This window comes from Ornithorhynchus anatinus, chromosome 3 (assembly GCF_004115215.2).
Source record: "Ornithorhynchus anatinus isolate Pmale09 chromosome 3, mOrnAna1.pri.v4, whole genome shotgun sequence".
NCBI lineage: Eukaryota > Metazoa > Chordata > Mammalia > Monotremata > Ornithorhynchidae > Ornithorhynchus > Ornithorhynchus anatinus.
Window position 1 is genome coordinate 8,819,850 of NC_041730.1, and position 17,978 is coordinate 8,837,827.

Genomic DNA, 17,978 nt, shown 5'->3' on the forward strand with positions numbered 1-17,978 from the left:
TGTATCTACCCCAGCGCTTAGAACATTGCTCGGCACATAGTAAGTGCTTAACCAATACCAACATTATTATTATTATTAAATGAGGTTGGACAAAGTCCCTGTCTCATGTAAGGCACACAGTCTCAATCCCCATTTTCCAGATGAGGGAACTGAGGCCCAGAGAAGTGAAGTGACTTGCCTTAGGTCACAGAGCAGACGAGTGGCGTTGGGGGGCGGGATTAGAACCCATGACCTAACTCCCAGGTCTGGGCTCTTTTCACTCTATCATGCTGCACAACGAATCCACCCTCCCCTGGAGCCTTTCACATTAGATCTGGGCGGGAGGTCTGCTTGCCTGTCTCTCCCCCGCCACCCATCCCCGACGCCCGACTCCACCCCCTGGGCCCGGACCCTCCTCACCTCCACAGCTGTTGAGCTGGCCAAAGGCAGGGTCGTCCACAGATAGCCCATCAGCTGACCCGTCCCGCTGGCCCCAATTCCAGGAGTGTCCCCAGGCTTATCCGACGCCAGCCCCGGCTTGTGGCCGTATTACCAGCCTTCTTGTTCCGTACTTCCCCACGCACTTAGTACAGTGCTCCGCACAGAGTAAGTGTTCAATAAATGCCATTTATTGATTGATTTGGGAGGGGAAGAAAGGTGGGCCCAGATCCCCCCTCCCCCTGTCCTTCAGGCACCTCAATAGGTCACCCCTTTCTCAAACTGGGAGGGGTATTGGGATTGTTTTGGGGAGGATGGGTTGGGGCAGAAGCTTCAGGGTTGGGTGGAGGGAAAGCGGGAAGGGGGAAAGGGAAAGGGTCTGGGGCTGTTTTCTTACCTTGTGCTAGGCACTACTAAAAGCCGGGGTAGATACAAGATAATCGGGTTGGACACAGTCCTGGCCCCACATAAGGCTCACAGTCTCAATCTACATTTTACAGATGAGGTAACTGAGGCCCAGAGAAGTTCATTCATTCACTCAATCATATTTATTGAGCCCCTTCTGTGTGCAAAGCACTGTACTAAGCGTTTGGGAGAGTACAATAACAATAAACGGACACATTCCCTGCTTGCAGTGAGCTCACAGTTTAGAGGGGGAGAAGTGACTTGCCCAGAGTCACACAGCAGACAAGTGGTGGAGCCGGGATTAGAACCCAGGTCCTCTGACTTTCAGGCCCGGGCTCTATCCATTAGGCACACTGCTATTCTGGTGGAGGAGAGGGAGGAGTCTGGTCACCCCCCCCACCCCCAGCATCTTTAGGACCAATTTCTCTTCTGCATTCTATACCTCCCCTCCCTCACTGCCTTCAACTGGGGCCATGGGTGTGCTCGCCCTGAGATCCAGGGAATCCCCTCATCCCTGACAATAATAATAATAATAATAATAATAAACGTGGTATTTGTTTAATTGCTTACTATGTACCAGGCACTGTTCTAAGCATTGGGGTAGAAACCAGCTAATCAGTCCCGGTCCCACAGAGGGCTCACAGTCTTCATCCCCATTTTACGGGTGAGGTAAATGAGGCACAGAGAAATGAAGTGACTTGTCCAAGGTCACGCAGCAGACACGTGGCAGAACTAGGATTAGAACCCACGTCCTCTGACTCCCAGGCCCGTGCTCTTTCCACTAGGCTACTCTGCTTCCCGTTTCACATTTCTCGAATGCAAATGTAGACTCCACCACAGCCTCCTGTCTGGGGAGCTGGATCCTGAATAACCCAAGATAGGACTCTCCAGTGATCGTTCTAAGCCTCTGGACCTTCAGTCATATTTATTGAGCGCTTACTGTGTTCAAAGCACCGTACTAAGCACGGGGTCTTTCGTTTCTTCTCCAGGATACCTAAGGATCCTAGCCCCCCATTCCCGAGATGGGGGGAGGTAGGGAGGGGAAAGGAGGAGTGAGAAGGGGGCACTCACCCACAAGCTTAAAAAGAGTGGACAGGCGGAACTCCTCTGAGTGATGATATTTCTTCAAGGAGACCGTGGTGCCTGAGATGTGGATGAAGTAGCCTGGCTTGGCAAAGGACTCGAAGGAGCTGTAGCCCATGACCCAAGTGTTCCTGTGGACGGCGAACGTGGACCGGTTCTGGAATGCTTCAGTGGCCTCCCACCTGGAGAGGGCCAGGGAGTCATTGGAGGCCAGCCGGAGAAAGTAATTGGGTCGGTCCGCTGTTTCGATTGACACCAGGCTCTGGTCTGGAAAGAACCAAAACCCAGCTGAAGTTCAGTCCAGCCTCGTGAGAGCCTGACAAGCGCACCCACTTCTAAATAATAAGAACAATAATGATGATAACCGTGGTATTTGTTAATCATAGAGAAGCAGCGTGGCTCAGTGGAAAGAGCACGGGCTTGGGAGTCAGAGGTGAGGGCTTCAAATCCCAGCTCTGCCACTTGGCAGCTGTGTGACTGTGGGCAAGTCACTTCACTTCTCTGTGCCTCAGTTACCTCATCTGGAAAATGGGGATGAAGACTGTGAGCCTCACGAGGGACAACCTCATTACCTTGTATCTACCCCAGCGCTTAGAAAAGTGCTCTGCACATAGTAAGCGCTTAACAAATACCAACATTATTATTATTCATTCATTCAATAGTGTTTATTGAGCGCTTACTATGTGCAGAGCACTGTACTAAGCGCTTGGAATGTACAAATCGGTAACAGATAGAGACAGTCCCTGCCCTCTGACGGGCTCACGGTCTAATCGGGGGAGACGGAAAGACGAGAACAATGGCTAACAAACAGAATCGAGGGGAAGAACATCTCATTAAAACAATAGCAAATACATAGAATCAAGGCGATGTACATCTCATTAACAAATAATCACTTACTATGAGCCCGACACAGTACGAAGAGCTGCGGTGGATACAAGCAAATCAGGTTGGACACAGTCCCTGTCCTGTATGGGGCTCACAGTCTTAATCCCCATTTTACAGATGAAGTAACTGAGGCACTGAGAAGTGAAGTCGCTTGCCCAAGGCCACACGGCAGACAGGTGGAGGATACAGGATTAGAACCCATGACCTTCTAACTCCCAGGCCTGTGCTCTGTCCACTGTGTAAAATTTGGAGATGGCGCGCTTGCGTTCAGGAAAGATTGAGTTGTAGTTTTCGCCCTGCTCTGCCACAAGTATTTGTACTTCTGTCAAGAGAAGCAGCACGGCCTAGTGGATAGAGCACCGGCCTGGGAGTCAGAAGGATCTGGGTCTTAACTCTGGCTCTGCCACTTGTTTGCTGTGTGTCCTTGGGCAAGTCACTTAACTTCCCTGGGCTTCAGCCGTCAAGTCGTCCGCGGCCCATAGCGACTCCATGGACGCATCTCTCTCAGGACGCTCCGTCTCCAATCATTCTGGAAGTATATCCTGAGACTTTTCTTGGTAAAATATGGACATTTACCAGTGTCTTCTTCGGCACAGTAAAACTGAGTCTCTATCCTCGACTCTCTCCCACGCCGCTGCTGCCCAGCGTAGGTGAGTTTTGACCTGTAGCGGATTGCCTGCCACCCACTAGCCACTGCTCAAGCTAAGAACGGAATGGGTATGCCTCTGTTTGACTCTCCCACCCGTAGCTGAGCCTGGTAGACCACTGGAAACTCTCCAGGAGCAGTCCTGGGGTGGTGGTGGGGTGAGGGCTTCGGTTACCTTATCTGTAAAATGGGGATTAAGACGGTGAGCCAATAGCTTAGTGGAAAAAGCACAGTTTGGGGAGTCAGAGGTCGTGGGTTCTAATCCCAATTCCACCACTTGTCTGCTTATGTGACCTTGAGCAAGTCACTTAACTTCTCTGTGCCTCAGTTCCCTCATCTGTAAAATGGGGATTAAGACTGTGAGCTCCATGTGGAAAAACCTGATTACCTTGTATCTACCCCAGCGCTTAGAACAGTGTTTGGCACATAGTAAGTGCTTATCAAAGACCATTATTATTATCATTCTACTTTCACAACATCTCTAGGATCCACCCCTTCCTCTCCAGCCAAACCGCTAGATCCACGGATTTATCATAATCCACCTTTACTACTGCATCAGCCTCCCTGCTGACCTCCCTGCCTCCTGTTCTCAACCTCTCCAATCCATATTTCACCCTGCTGTCCAGATCATTTTCCTAAAATAATATTCAGCACACACCTCCGCACTCCTCAGTAGTTGCCCATCCACCTCTGCAACAAACAGAAACTCTACCATTGGCTTTAAACCCCAAACCTGATGGTCTCAACTTCACAACATCGTCAACATCCGCCCTTTCCTCTCCATCCATACCGCTTCCACGTTAGTACCATCGCTCATCATATCCCAGCTGGCCTACTGCATCAGCCTCCTTTCTGATCTCCCAACATCCTGTCTCTCCCCACTTCAGTCTATACTTAGCTCTGCTGTCCGGATTATCTTTCTACAGAAATGCCCTGGGCATATCACACCCTGGGCACATCGCTCCCCTCCTCAAAAACCTCCAGTGGTTGCCTATCAACCTTCGTATCGAGCAAAGACTCCTCACTATTGGCTTCAAAGCTGTCCATCACCTTACCCCCTCCCACCTCCCTTCTCTTCTACAGCCCAGCCCGCATACTCTGCTCCTCTGCCACTAACCTCCTAACTGGGCTTCATTCTTGCCTGTCCCACCGTCGACCCCTGCCCTCCCTCCTCACATCCACCACACTAGCATACTTCCCCCTTCAAAGCCCTAGTGAAAGCTCACCTCCTCCAGGAGGCCTCCCCAGACCAAGCGTCCCTTTTCCTCTGCTCCTCCTCCCCTCCCCATCCCCCTGACTCCCTCCCTCTGCCCTACCCCCATCCCAGCCCCACAGCACTTGTTTATATATGTACATATTTATTATTCTGTTTGTTTTATTAATGATATGTATATATCTATAATTCTATTTATATTGATGCTATTGATGCCTGTTTACTTGTTTTGCTGTCTGTCTCCCCCTTTCTATACCGTGAGCCCGTTGTTGGGTGGGGACTGTCTCCATTTGTTGCCGAGTTGTACTTTCCGAGTGCTTAGGACAGTGCTCTGCACAGCGTTATGTGCTCAATAAATACGATTGAATGAATGAATCTGACATTCAATCAGCTTGCCCACTCCTACTTTACTTCACTGATCTCATCATCATCAGTAGTATTTCCTGACTGTTTACTGTGTGCAGAGCACTGTGCTAAGTGTTTGGGAGACCACAATCCAACAGAATCAGGAAACCCGGTCCCTGCTCACGGTAACTCGGAGCCTAGCGTAAGTTTTCTCCTGCTGCAACCGAAACCCACACACTTCACTCCTGTAATGTCACTCTAGTCACTGTGGTTCGGATTCATGCTTCTCACTGCTTGAATTCTTGCCCACATTCTCCCTCTGGCTTGGAACTCTTTCCCCTTCCAAATCCAGTGGACCCCATCTCTCTCTCCCCTTCTTCAAAGCCCTACTAAAATCACAATTCCTCCAAGAGGTCTTCCCTGACTAAGCTCTCACTTCCCATTTTTCACCTCACCCACAGCACTTAGGTACTTATTACAGTAGACATTTTTCTCTGTCTTTAATTTCTTTAGTGTCTGCTGAATAATAATGTTGGTATTTGTTAAGCGCTTACTATGTGCCAAGCGCTGTTCTAAGCGCTAGGGTAGATACAAGGTAATCAGGTTGTCCCACGTAGGGCTCACAGTCTCCATCCCCATTTTACAGATGAGGTTACTGAGGCACAGAGAAGTTAAGTGACTGGCACAAGGTCACACAGCTGACAAGCGGTGGAGCCGGGATTAGAACCCATGACCTCTGACTCCCAAGCCCGTGCTCTTCCCACGCCAAGCCGCTTGACCCTCTAGCTTCTAAGCTTGGAAAAATCGAGGCCCAGAGTGGTGAAGTGACTTGGCCAAGGTCACGCTGCAGGCCTGTGGCAAAGCTGGAAGAAGAGCCCAGATCTCCTGATTTCCAGAGCCGTACTCTTTCCTCAAGGACTTGCTGCCTCCCCAGCAGACCGAAATCACTTCACCATGGGTTCTGTCCTGTTGAGGTCTTAGGGGAATGAGGTCATGACAGCAGTTTCAAGAAAGCTGCCAGACCCAGGTGCAAGACACTGTGCTTAATCAACAATCCATCAATCCTATTTACTGAGTGCTTATTGTGTGCAGAGCCCTATACTAAGCACTGGGGAAAGTTAGCACTTGGGAGAGTTCAATATAATAGAGTTGGTAGACATATTCCCTACCCACAAGGAGCTCAACTCGACTGTTAATCAATCAATTGTATTTATTGAGTGCTTACTGTGTGCAGGGCACTGTACTAAGTGTCACAAACACACCCTGGTGTCTAAGGAGAAGCAGCCAATAATGTACAATGCCTGAGTCTGATCCCGTACTCAGTATGGACAAGTATGGGACAAGTATGGGAAGTCTTCTAGACTGTAAACTCATTATAGGCAGGGAATGTGTCTGTTTATTTAGCGCTTAGAACAGTGCTTGGCACAAAGTAAGTGCTTAACAAATACCATCATCATCAGTGGAAAGAGCATGGGCTTAGGAGTCAGAGGTCATGGGTTCTAATTCCGACTCCGTCGCCTGTCAGCGGTGTGAATGTGGGCAAGTCACTTAACTTCTCGGTCCCTCAGTTACCTCATCTGTAAAATGGGGGTTATGACTGTGGGCCTCACGTGGGACAACCTGATTACCCTGTATCTACCCCCGCGCTTAGCACAGTGATCGGCACATAGTAAGCACTTAGCCAACGTTATAATTATTATTATTGTACTGTACTCTCCCGAGCACTTAGTACAGTGTTCTGCACGCAGTAAGCACTCAATAAATATGATCGAATGAAGCAGTATAGCTAGGGAAAACGTTCTCCATCCCCGACCAGTTTCCTTGGGTCAGGAGAGCCTTACCATGTGTTCTGGACTTGTACATCCCGGCGGTCAGTCTGAAGCTCACAGTGTCCCCTGGAACAAGGTGTTCTCTCTGGGCCGGGAACACGGGACCACCCGATCTCCTGGCTGCCATCCGGACGCCTCCTTCCGAGTAGCTGATCAGCTGATAGGGACCCTTCCCCAGGCCTGGAGAGAAGCTGCTGTTACCGGCTCTGCCTCAGCCGCCCCAGCCCCTCGAGGGGAGCAGAGCAACGGAACATGGCTCCATTCCGAAGTTTGGTAGAAAGGAGTCAAACTTGAGCGAATCTAGAGTCACGGAGGAGGATGGTCAGCTCACTGGACAGCTGCAGGCCAAGAGGACGGGTGGTGGGACCCTCCAGGGTAGCTAAGCGCCTGCTCGAACCTTGGCTGGCTTTAAAGGGGGTGAGGCACGTTTTGAAGTGCAGACGAGACAATCGATGGTATTGACTGATCGCTTACTACTGCGTGCAGGGCTCTGTACTAAGTGCTTGGAAGAGTACATACAACAGACTTGTTCCCTGCCCACAAGGAGCTTAGACAGGCATTAAAATAAATTAGGGATAGGTACGGAAATGCTGTGGAGCTGAGCGTAGGATGAATATCAGATGCTTAAAGGGTACAGATCCAAATGCACGGGCAACGCCGAGGGAGAGGGAGTAGGGGAGATGAGAGCTTAGTAATTAGTAAGTGCTTAACAAATGCCCCGATTGTTATTATTAATTATTAATATCATTATTAGATCCTGGTCAGGGAAGGCCTCTTGGAAGAGTCATGGGACAACCTGATTACCCCGTATCTACCCCAGTGCTTAGAACAGTGCTCTGCACATAGTAAGCACTTATGAAATACCAACATTATTATTATTATTACATATCTTTAATTTCTGTGTTTATATTAATGTCTGTCTCTCCCTCTAGACTGTAAGCTCACTGTGGGCAGGGAACATATCTATCAACTCTGTTATATTGTACTCTCCAAGCGCTCAGTATAATTCTCTGCACAGTAAGTGTTCAGTAAATACAACCGATCGATTGATTGGTGGACTGCTGTATGAAAGGGGAGGGAGCTGCAGGCCAGAGGGAGGATGTAGGCGACAGATTGGTGGCGAGAGAGGCGAGATCAAGGTACAGCGAAAAGGTTGGCGTTGAAGGAGCAAAGTGTCGGCGCTGGGTTGGAGTAAGTAAAATCAACAAATCAGTGTTTGGAGTTGCGTAAACAAACCAGCCATTGAAATGAAGGGCTGCCCAGAGCCCCCAGATTGGTTACATTCACCCAGCCTGCTGTGGTGCTGCTTGCGGCAGGCCTGCTCTTTTAAGTAACAATAATAATAACTATGGTAGAGAAGCAGCGTGGCTCAGTGGAAAGAGCCCGGGCTTGGGAGTCAGAGGTCACAGGTTCGAATCCCGGCTCTGCCACTTGTCAGCTGTGGGACTGTGGGCGAGTCACGTCACTTCGCTGGGCCTCAGTGACCTCATCTGTAAAATGGGGATTAACCGTGAGCCTCACGTGGGGCAACCTGATTACCCTGTATCTCCCCCAGCGCTTAGAACGGTGCTCTGCACATAGTAAGCGCTTAACAAATACAAACATTATTATTATTAAGTGCTAACTATGAGCCGCACACTGCACCAAGCACTGGGGAAGATACAAGGTGATGAGGTTGGACACCGTCTGATCTTTCACTTCCCCTAGATGTGGGCAGGAAAGGTGACTGCTAATTCTGTCGTACCGTGCTCTCCCAAGAGCTTAGTACAGTGCTCTGCACATGTAAGCGCTCAATTAATACGATTGACTGATTGATTGATTGATTGCCCTCTCCCAGAGCCTCTCCTCCTTCCCACACCTCCCTCCCGCTAACGTCGCCAGCTTTGGGAGTCGGTTTCGGAAGCCAGCCGTCGTGGTCGGGGCGGACGACGGCCCCTAATCTGTGGCAGCGGCGGCCGGTTTAGGCGAGGCGGGGCTGACTTACCTCTGTTAAAGTATTCGCAGTCGTAAGCTGAAACAGAAAGAGAACACACGTCTCCTGAGAGCTGGGGAATCTCAACACAGCGGGGTTTTCTAGGAGCCTGAAATCCTGCGCAACCCTGGGCCCTGGGTCCAGGAGTCCGGGTCCCGGCCTGACCCTTCCTTCGCCAGAGAAGGCTCTTCAAGGCCCAGAGCAGGCCCAGGTTGGCCACAGGGCAGCCCGGTAGCCAGGTTGGCCACTGGGCTGCCTTGCAGGGTTGCCCCGCACCCTCTGAGTGGTACAGCCATTCCTCCGGGGGTCTCTACCTACCTCTCCTGAAACTACTGGTCTCTAGGGGTGGAGGAGCAAGAGGGGACCCCCAACCCACCCAGGCACGACGATGTTATTTGTTTATGTGTCAAGCATCGGGCTAAGCGCCGCGGTAGATACGAGCTAATGAGGTTGGTCCCCGTCCCTGTCCCGCATGGAGCTCACAGTCTTAATCGCCATTTGCTGAGGAAACTGAGGCACAGAGAAGTTAAGAGACTTGCCCAATGTCACACAGCAGACGAGTGGCAGAGTGTGGATGAGAACCCAGGTCCTCCTGACTCCCCGGAGCATGCTCTATGCACTATGCCGGGCGTCGTTCCAGTCTTCCCAGGGCAGACTGGGACATGGACTGTGTCCAACCTGGTTAACTTGCATCTTCCCAGTGCTCACTATAGTGTCTGGAACATAGTAAGCACTTAACCTATACCATTTAAAGATAAAAAAGTTGGGGGGAAGGAAGGAAGAACAGCAGCAGGGTGTAGTGGATAGAGCATGGGCCTGGGAGCCCGAAGGTCATGGGTTCTAATCCCAGTTCCACCACTTGACTGCTGTGCGACTTCGGGCAAGTCACTTCATTTCTGTGGGCCTCACTCATCTCAATGGTAAAATGAGGATAAAGACTGTGAGCTCCATGTGGGACAAGGACTGTGCCCAATTTGATTTGCTTGTATTCACCCTGGCACTTAGTACAGTGTCTGGAACATAGTAAACGCTTAAATACCATAATTATTATTATCATTACCATTATTATCAGGGGTTATCTGGCCCGTGGGACTCACCGGAAAAGCTAGTGCTGAGCCCGTCTAGGCGGGTCCCCCCTACCCCACAACTGCTCGGCCTGCAGACACTTACGGCAGACCCTAGGGGAGCGCCAATCCACGGAGACGCCGTGCTGACAGCACTGGTGCGCGTAGGCCGAAACGCTTGTACAGAAACATTCGCAGTCGCCCCCTCGGTTACAACCACATGTGTCTGTCAAGCAATTTGAATAAAACCAGGTGACATCGACCTGAAGGACATAAACACGACCGTGACGGGAAATCACCAAACCAGCTTCTGTGACGTCAACCTCGTCTCAGGCCGGCAGTCTGGGGCCCCCCGGGGTTGGGGCTGTCTCGGCCCGGGTCCATTGGCGCGGCCTTCCGGGGTCCGGAGGGGACTCGAGTCACCCCCTCCTCTGTTCTGGTCCCCACCGGCTGTACTCACCACGGAGTGGCAAATCTCAAACACCTCGCCGAGCAGAAGGCCGCACTCCTTCTTGGCAAACGGCTCCCGGAGCGGGTTCAGGCCGCAGGGGTCCCGGGTATCAGAGCCGTCCACGCACTGGGGAGAGACACAACCCCATGGGCCCTCCCTGCTGCTCTTGCCCTGAGGTTATTCATAATCATATTGCCTCTAAGTGCTTTCTTGGCACCAAGCCGGTGATAATAATAACAGTGGCATTTGTCGGGCACGTACTATGTATCAAGCATTGAGTTAAACACTGGGGTAGATAAAGTATAATCAGGTCCCACACGAAACAGGGTGGCCTAGTGGAAAGAGCACTGCCTAGGAGTAAGAGGACCTGGGTTCTAATCCCAGCTCTGCTGCTTGTCTGTTGTGTGACTTTGGGCAAGTCACTTAACTGCTCTGCGTTTCAGTTTCCTCATCTTTAAATTGGCGATTAAGACTGAACTGCGCTCAATAAATACTATTGAATGAATGAATGTGGGACAGGGACTGTGTCCAACCCAATTAGCTTGTAACTACTCGAGAACTCTATACAGTTCCTGGTACCTAGTAAGTGCTTAAATACCACAGTCATTATTATTATTATTATTCATTCATTCATTCTAGCGTATTTATTGAGCACTTACTGTATGCAAAGCACTGTACTAAGCACTTGGGAGAGTACACTACAACAATAAATAAACACTTTCCCTACCCATAGCGAGCTGGCAGTCTAAAGGTGGGAAGACAGTCATCAATACAAATAAATTATGGATATGTACCTAAGTGTTGTGGGCCTGGTGGGGGGAAAAGCAAAGGGAGCAAGTCACAGGGTGATGCAGAAGGGAGTGGGAAATGAGGAAAGGAGGAGTCTTAGTTTGGGAAGACCTCTTAGAGGAGATGTGCCTTCAGTAAGGCTTTGAACGGAGGTAGAGTAATTGTAGGATTTGAGGAGGGAGGGCATTCCAGGTCAGAGGTAGGATTCATTCATTCAATAGTATTTATTGGGCACTTACTATGTGCAGAGCACTGTACTAAGCACTTGGAATGTACAATTCGGCAACGTATAGAGACAATCCCTGCCCATCGACGGGCTTACAGTCTAATCGGGGGAGACAGGCGGACAAAAACAAACAACTTAATGACGATAAATAGAATCAAGAGGATGTACCCCTCATTAACAAAATAAATAGGGTAATAAAAATATATACAAATGAACACAGTGCTGAGGGGAGGGGAAGGGAGAGGGGGAGGAGCAGAGGGAAAGGGGGGAAAGGGAGCTTAGCTGAGGGGAGGTGAAGGGGGGGGGCAGAGAGGGAGCAGAGGGAGCAGAGGGAAAAGGGGAAGCTCAGTCTGGGAAGGCCTCTTGGAGGAGGTGAGCTCTCAGTAGGTAGGATGTGGGCAAGGGTTCGGCAACAAGACAGACGAGAGCAAGGCACATTGAGAAAGTTAGCCCTAGAGGACTGAAGTGTGGGGACTGGGTTGTAGGAGAGAAGCAAAGTATGGTAGGAGGGGGCAAGGTGGTGGAGTGCTTTAAAGCCAATGGTGAGGAGTTTTTGTTTGTTGCTGAAGTGGATGGGCAACCCCTGAAGTTTTTTGAGGAGTGAGGTGAAAAATGATCTGGGCAGCAGAGTGGAATATGAACTGGAGTGGGGAGAGACAGGAGGCTGGGACATCAGCAATATAATATAATTCAATATAATAAATCAATATAATAATAATGACAGGAGGACATCCAAGTAGATGTCTTGAAGGAAGGAGGAAATGCGGGTCTGGAGAGAAGAAGAGAGATCAGGACTGGAGATGTAGATTTGGGTATCATCTACATAGAGATGGTAGTTGAAGCCATGGGAGCGAATGAGTTCTCCAAGGGAGTGGGTGTAGATGGAGAAGAGAAGGGGAACCAGAACTCAACCTTGAGGGATTCCTACTGATAGGGTGTGGGAGACAGAGGAAAGTCTTCCAAGGAGACTGAGAATGAAAGGCCAGAGAAATAAGAGGCGAACCAAGAGAGGACAGAGTCAGCGAAGCCAAGTTTGGATAAGATTTACAGGAGAAGGGGGTGGTCCACAGGGTCGAAGGCAGCTGAGAGGTTGAGGTGGATTAGGGTGGGGTAGAGACTGATGGATTTGGCAAGAAGATCATTAGGCACCTCTGAGGGGGCAGTTTCTGTGGAGCGAAGGGGATGGAAGCAAGATTGGAGGGGTTCAAGCAGAGAATTGAAGGACGGGAATTAGAGACAGCGGCTGTAGACAACTCGCCCAAGGAGTTTGGAGAGGAATGGTAGACGGCAGATGGGGCGATAACAGAAGGGAACCATGGCGTCAAAGGATGGTTTTGTTTTTTTTAGGTTGGGGGTGACATGGGCGTGGCCATTATTATACGGGCCTCACAATCTAAGTAGGAGGGAGAATAGGTATTGATTCTGGGATAAGGGAACTGAGGCACAGAGACTATAAAGTGACTTGCCCAACGTCACACAACAGAAGTGACTTGCCCAACATCACATAACAGGGAAGTGGCAGAGCTGGGATTAGAACCCAGGTCCTCTAACTCCCAAACCTGTTCTCTTTCACCTAGGCTTTGTGTGCACAATGCTGTACGAAGCGCTTGGGAGAGTATGCTATAACAGTAAACAGACACTTCCCTGCCCACAATGAGCTTACAGTCTAGAGGTGAGCTTACAGTCTAGAGGCAAACTTATTTTTGCCCATTTTACAGATAAGGAAACTGAGGTCCACAGAGGTTACCCAGCAGGCCAGAGGCAGAGCTGGGACAAGGACCCAAGGGCCTTGACTCCCAGCCCCGGATTTCTCTCAGTAGGCCACAAAGCTTCAAACACCACCCCCACAAACCCTCTTAGCCTCTCCCTGCTTCCAGACGATCACACCTGAGATCTGAGTTTGGCCAATCAAGGGGCCAGCAAAGTTCACTTAGGGAGCCATCTCCTTGTCGGGGTCTGAGTTAGAGATAAAATTCGGATGTTTGCCGTGCTTAAACAGAAAACCATTCTGCTGTGTCTACTAACTCTGTTATACTGTACTTTCCCAAACGCTTAACACAGTATTCCGATGTCAGACACTCACCTCACCTGCAGCCCAGCTGCTCCCAAACTCCTGGGCATTTGTCAAGTCAAAGTTCTCTGGGGTCCTCATCTCGTTGACTGTCTTCAAATCAAAATTTCCACACAACCCTGACAGCTCTCCCTGGAATGAGAGAGGGTAGGCCAGCGATGGGGTCACCCGTTCAGGTCAGCTGGGTTAGAGTTCCTGGAAAGGGGGTGCAAAACTGCCAGGCTTGCAGATCCAACCTGACTGACGGTTTGCCCAAATGTCTCCCTGAACCCCAACCAACCCTAGGCTGCCCTCTCTTCCCCTCTCTCCTTCTTTTTTTATAGTGGCTTGTTCAGCTTTTAGTACATGCCAGGCACTGTACTAAGCACTGGAGTAGATACAAGCTAATGAAGTTGGACACAGTCCAAGTCCCACATTGGACTCACAGGTTTACCCCATTTTACAGATGAGGGACCTGAGGCCCAGAGAAGAGAAGTAACTTGCCCAAGGTCACAGAGCAGACAAGTGGCAGAGCCTGGATTAAAACTCGGATACTCCGACCCTCAGGCCCATGCTGTTTCCACAAGGCCACACTGCTTCTTTTCTTCACCTCCTCCTGAATCTCTTCTCCGCCAGCTCTCCCTCTCCTCGCCCCTGCCAAGCCTCTCATTCCTGTCCTGGACAGGTTGTGCTTGAACAAAAGTTAGGAGTCAGGTAACTATAACTGCTCCTTCTGTCCCTTCCACTGGGTCCTCCGCCCTCCGCCCCGGGCCCTGGTGACTAACAGAACCAACTGGAACCAGGTTCTGGCCCCGGGCTACCTGGGCTCCTTGGGGAGATCCTGGGTGGGAGTGACCCCCATCAACTAGACTGCAATGACCGTCTCGTCTCAGTTGATGCCCCCCTCAACAGAGACCTAGAGCAGGAGCCAAAATTCCCAAGTCCCCAGCCCTGCTCACCTGCCACCGAGGCCCGGCCTGGATGTGGACGGTCGTCCCCTGGTCCCACAGGAGGGTGACGTGTTCATGGGGGAAATGCACCAGCGTGAAGAACCCGGCTTTCCAGACACGGACCTGCTGCTCCTCAGCTAAGAAGCTGCCCGGGCCCTGCCCGGGAACAGCTTGTCACTCCTGGCCCACCGAGATCCAGGCCGCCCAGTGTCAAGAGGCCAGCCCCGAGCCACAGCATGCCACATCACACAATTTGCTCCTTCTAATGGCAGCCTTCTCACTGTAACTTGATCTCGTCTATCTCACCACCAACCCATCTCTCTCATCCTACCTCTGGCCTGGAATGTCCTCCCTCCTCAAATCCAAAAGATAATTACTCTCCTCCCACTTCAAAGCCTTACTGTAGGCACATCTCCTCCCAGAGGGCTTCACTGACTAAGCCCTTCTTTCCTCTTCTCCTACTCCCTCTGCGTCACCCTGACTTGCTCCCTTTATTCATCCCCCCCCCCAATCCCACAGCATTTATGTACATAGCTGTAGTTTATTTATTAATGTCTGTCTTCCCCTCTAGACTGTAGCTCGTGGTGGGCAAGGAAGATGTCTGTTTATTGTTATATTGCACTCTTCCAAGCACTTAGTACAGTGCTCTGCACACAGTAAGTACTCAATATATACCTTTGATTGACTTATTGCTCGATTCAGCTCCACTGATGCCTCTTCAGAAGAGTTGGCGTTACGAGGAAGTGAGGTAGAGACAAAAGGTCAGTTCCAGAAATGGCCAGAGATAAATGTCGGTGCGCTGGGGGCCTCCTGGCCTCCAAGTTTAGAAATCAGGCAATGGGTAAAAAGGGACTCGATGTGAAGAAGCAACAGTTTTGTTTTTTAATGATACTTGTTAAATATGCACTATGTGCCAAGCACTGTACTAAGCACAGGGGTAGATAAAAGATAATCAGGTTGGACATATTCCCTGTTCCACAGGGGCTCACGATCGAATCCCCATTTTACAGATGAGGAAACTGAAGCCCAGAGAAATTAAGTGACTTGCCCGTGGTCAGACAAATGGTGGTGACAGGATTAGAACCCAGGTCCTCTGACTCCTAGGCCCAGGTCAAAAATGAAGTAGTTCAAGATATAATGTCATCGTCACCAGCATGGAGTTTAGGAAGAGGAGAAGGGCTCAGAATCAAAGCCAGAGCTCCATTTCAATCAATTCATCAGTAAATAGTATTTTCTGAGCACCTACTATGTGCAGAACGCTTTCATTTGCAAAGAGGTAAATATCATCCCAAAGCTTGGGAGGCTGTCACTAGACACTTTTTTAATGGTACCTATTAAGGACTTTCTATGGGCCAGGCACTGTACTAAGCACTGGGGGTAATACAAACTAATCAGGTTGGACACAGTCCATGTCCTATATGGGACTCACAGTTTTAATTCCTATTTTATAGATCAGGTAACTGAGGCACAGAGAAGTTACTTGACTTAAACAAGGTAACAGAACAGACAAGTGGTGGAGCCAGAATTAAAACCCAGATCTTCCTGATTTCCTGGGCTGTGGTCTATCCACTAGGCCCAGCTGCTTCTCTGATTTGATCTGGTTAAGCTGATTGTGGGACGGGAACATGTCTGTACTGTGCCAAGCACTTAGTCAAGTGAGCTTCACACATTAAGTGCTCAATAAACACAATTGATTGATTCAAACTGACGCTTCTTTAGGGAATGGGGGAAAAAGGAGGAAAAAATGAGGCAATTACTGCCTTCCACCCTGTCCACCCCATCCTCCCACTCCCCTTCTGACTTAGACTAAGTAAAGACAGAACTTACCGGGTTACCCGTGTCGTCATCAAAGATGACGAAAGACTTCCCGACATTGATGGAAAGAAATTTCCTACAAATGATTCCAGTATTGAAGCAGTTCACATTCTCTATAATGACTGAGAAACTGATGTCTGACATCCCCTGAGTGGGAGAGAAAGGAAACAGGCAATTCATCCATCGGTCTGAGAGTTGAAGATGTGTGGTTCAGTAGATATCTTATGACTATGAGGGATTGACTGATGAACAGATGTGGCTATACGGCTGGAGAGAGTTTGAATCCCGCTCAGCCAAGCCAATCAATCAGGGCAATTTATTGAGCACCTACTGAGTACAGAACACGAATCTACAGAGAGGCCAGCAGAAGAAAAACCCACTTTCCCCACCCACGATGCGGCTAGGGATCCTACAGCCTCAGTAGAATAGAACCACTGGGCCGCCCTTGGGCTTACAGGTAATTTAATATCAAACTGGACCCTGAATTCCACTATTCCCTCAGCCCAACCGATTTGAGATCCTCAAACCTGTCTAGTCTCCCCAGCTTTGTAGCAAGCTCCCCACTCCCTTCCCCTCACCTTCACCAGGTGCACTTTACACGTTCCAACAAAGTCAAATGGGAGTCCGTCAAAGGTACGGAAGTGCCTGTCCCCGTATGTCGTGCAGATGGATGCGCATGGGTGGAAGGTGCACTGAAATGACCCATGTTGGCAGGTGCTGAAAAATGAAGGTGTCGTTATGGTACTCTCTCTCTCTGTCTCTCTCTGTCTCTCTCTGTCTCTCTCTCACACACACACACACACACACACACACACACACATAATCCTACCTTCAATCAAGCTGGGATATCCCACAGACACACACAGAGACACACCTCCCGTCACATCTCATGTCACAGCAAGTATCACACATACATTCATCTCCTGTCACAGCAAGAGTGACAGACACAGACATATTTCTTGTAACAGCAAGGATCTCACACAAATACACACACACACACACACACACACACACATCTCCTGTCAGAATCCAAGGTTAGAAAAACAAAAAGGAGTGAAAGGATATTTTTATTTCATGACATAACCACAACTGCATGCCTAAATCATGCGCATCACAAACTCCACCCCTCCTCATATACTATGTAATTACCCTTGTATCCAATCTGAAGAGTGCCCAAAGAATACTGTAGGAAAGACCAGGACAGGAGAAAACAGTCACTTTCAGCCCCAAGAATCTTAAGATGAGGCTTAGAATGAGGTTAATTATGCTAAGCCGGTTAGTAAGGGCCTCCCTTTGAGAGAGCAACATTGGCCACATACATTTTTAAAGTCTCTTGCCTGGCCTCTTCTGGGTCCCAGGGTTCTAAAGCAGGGTCAAACAGAGGGCCCTGGAACCTATTGACAGGGTGGACAGTTCACTTCATATCTAGCCCTGAAGTATGTGACGGCCACAATCTCTCCCACCATCACACTGAACTTTGTCACAGCCTCTTTCTCACCACTCCCTAGCCACGGCTCAAACTGCAAGCTAGCGTTCCAATCAATCGATGTTATTTATTGAGTGCTTATTGCACCAAGTTTTTGGGCCTCAGACTCTAAGCTCCCTCTAGACTGTAAACTCTTTGTGGGCAGAGAGCATATCTACCATATCTGTTTTAGTGTACTCTCCCAAGTGCTCACAGCCTAAGGGAAAGGGAAAACAAGTCATTTTTTCCTCATTTTACAGATGAGGTCACTGAGCCACATAGCCATTAAGTGATTTTCTTGAAGTCACAAACCAGACAGGTGGCAGAGATAGGATTAGAACTCGCATCCTCAAACTCTCAGGTCTGTGCTATT

The 17,978-nt window shown here is 49.6% G+C and overlaps 1 protein-coding gene across 1 annotated transcript in view; it reads right to left on the minus strand.

The window, feature by feature from the left end:
• The window catches only part of OTOG (otogelin), a 126,639-nt gene that overhangs the window by 53,030 nt on the left and 55,631 nt on the right, over positions 1 to 17,978 (minus strand). Inside the window, exons 23-31 of the mRNA XM_029061316.2 lie at positions 16,719 to 16,857; positions 16,153 to 16,287; positions 14,335 to 14,481; positions 13,409 to 13,528; positions 10,320 to 10,436; positions 9,966 to 10,122; positions 8,808 to 8,834; positions 6,836 to 7,003; positions 1,894 to 2,172 (exon numbers count right to left, since the gene is read on the minus strand). Of these exons, the coding sequence (XP_028917149.1) occupies positions 1,894 to 2,172; positions 6,836 to 7,003; positions 8,808 to 8,834; positions 9,966 to 10,122; positions 10,320 to 10,436; positions 13,409 to 13,528; positions 14,335 to 14,481; positions 16,153 to 16,287; positions 16,719 to 16,857 (1,289 nt within the window). The remainder of the gene's footprint in view (positions 1 to 1,893; positions 2,173 to 6,835; positions 7,004 to 8,807; positions 8,835 to 9,965; positions 10,123 to 10,319; positions 10,437 to 13,408; positions 13,529 to 14,334; positions 14,482 to 16,152; positions 16,288 to 16,718; positions 16,858 to 17,978) is intronic.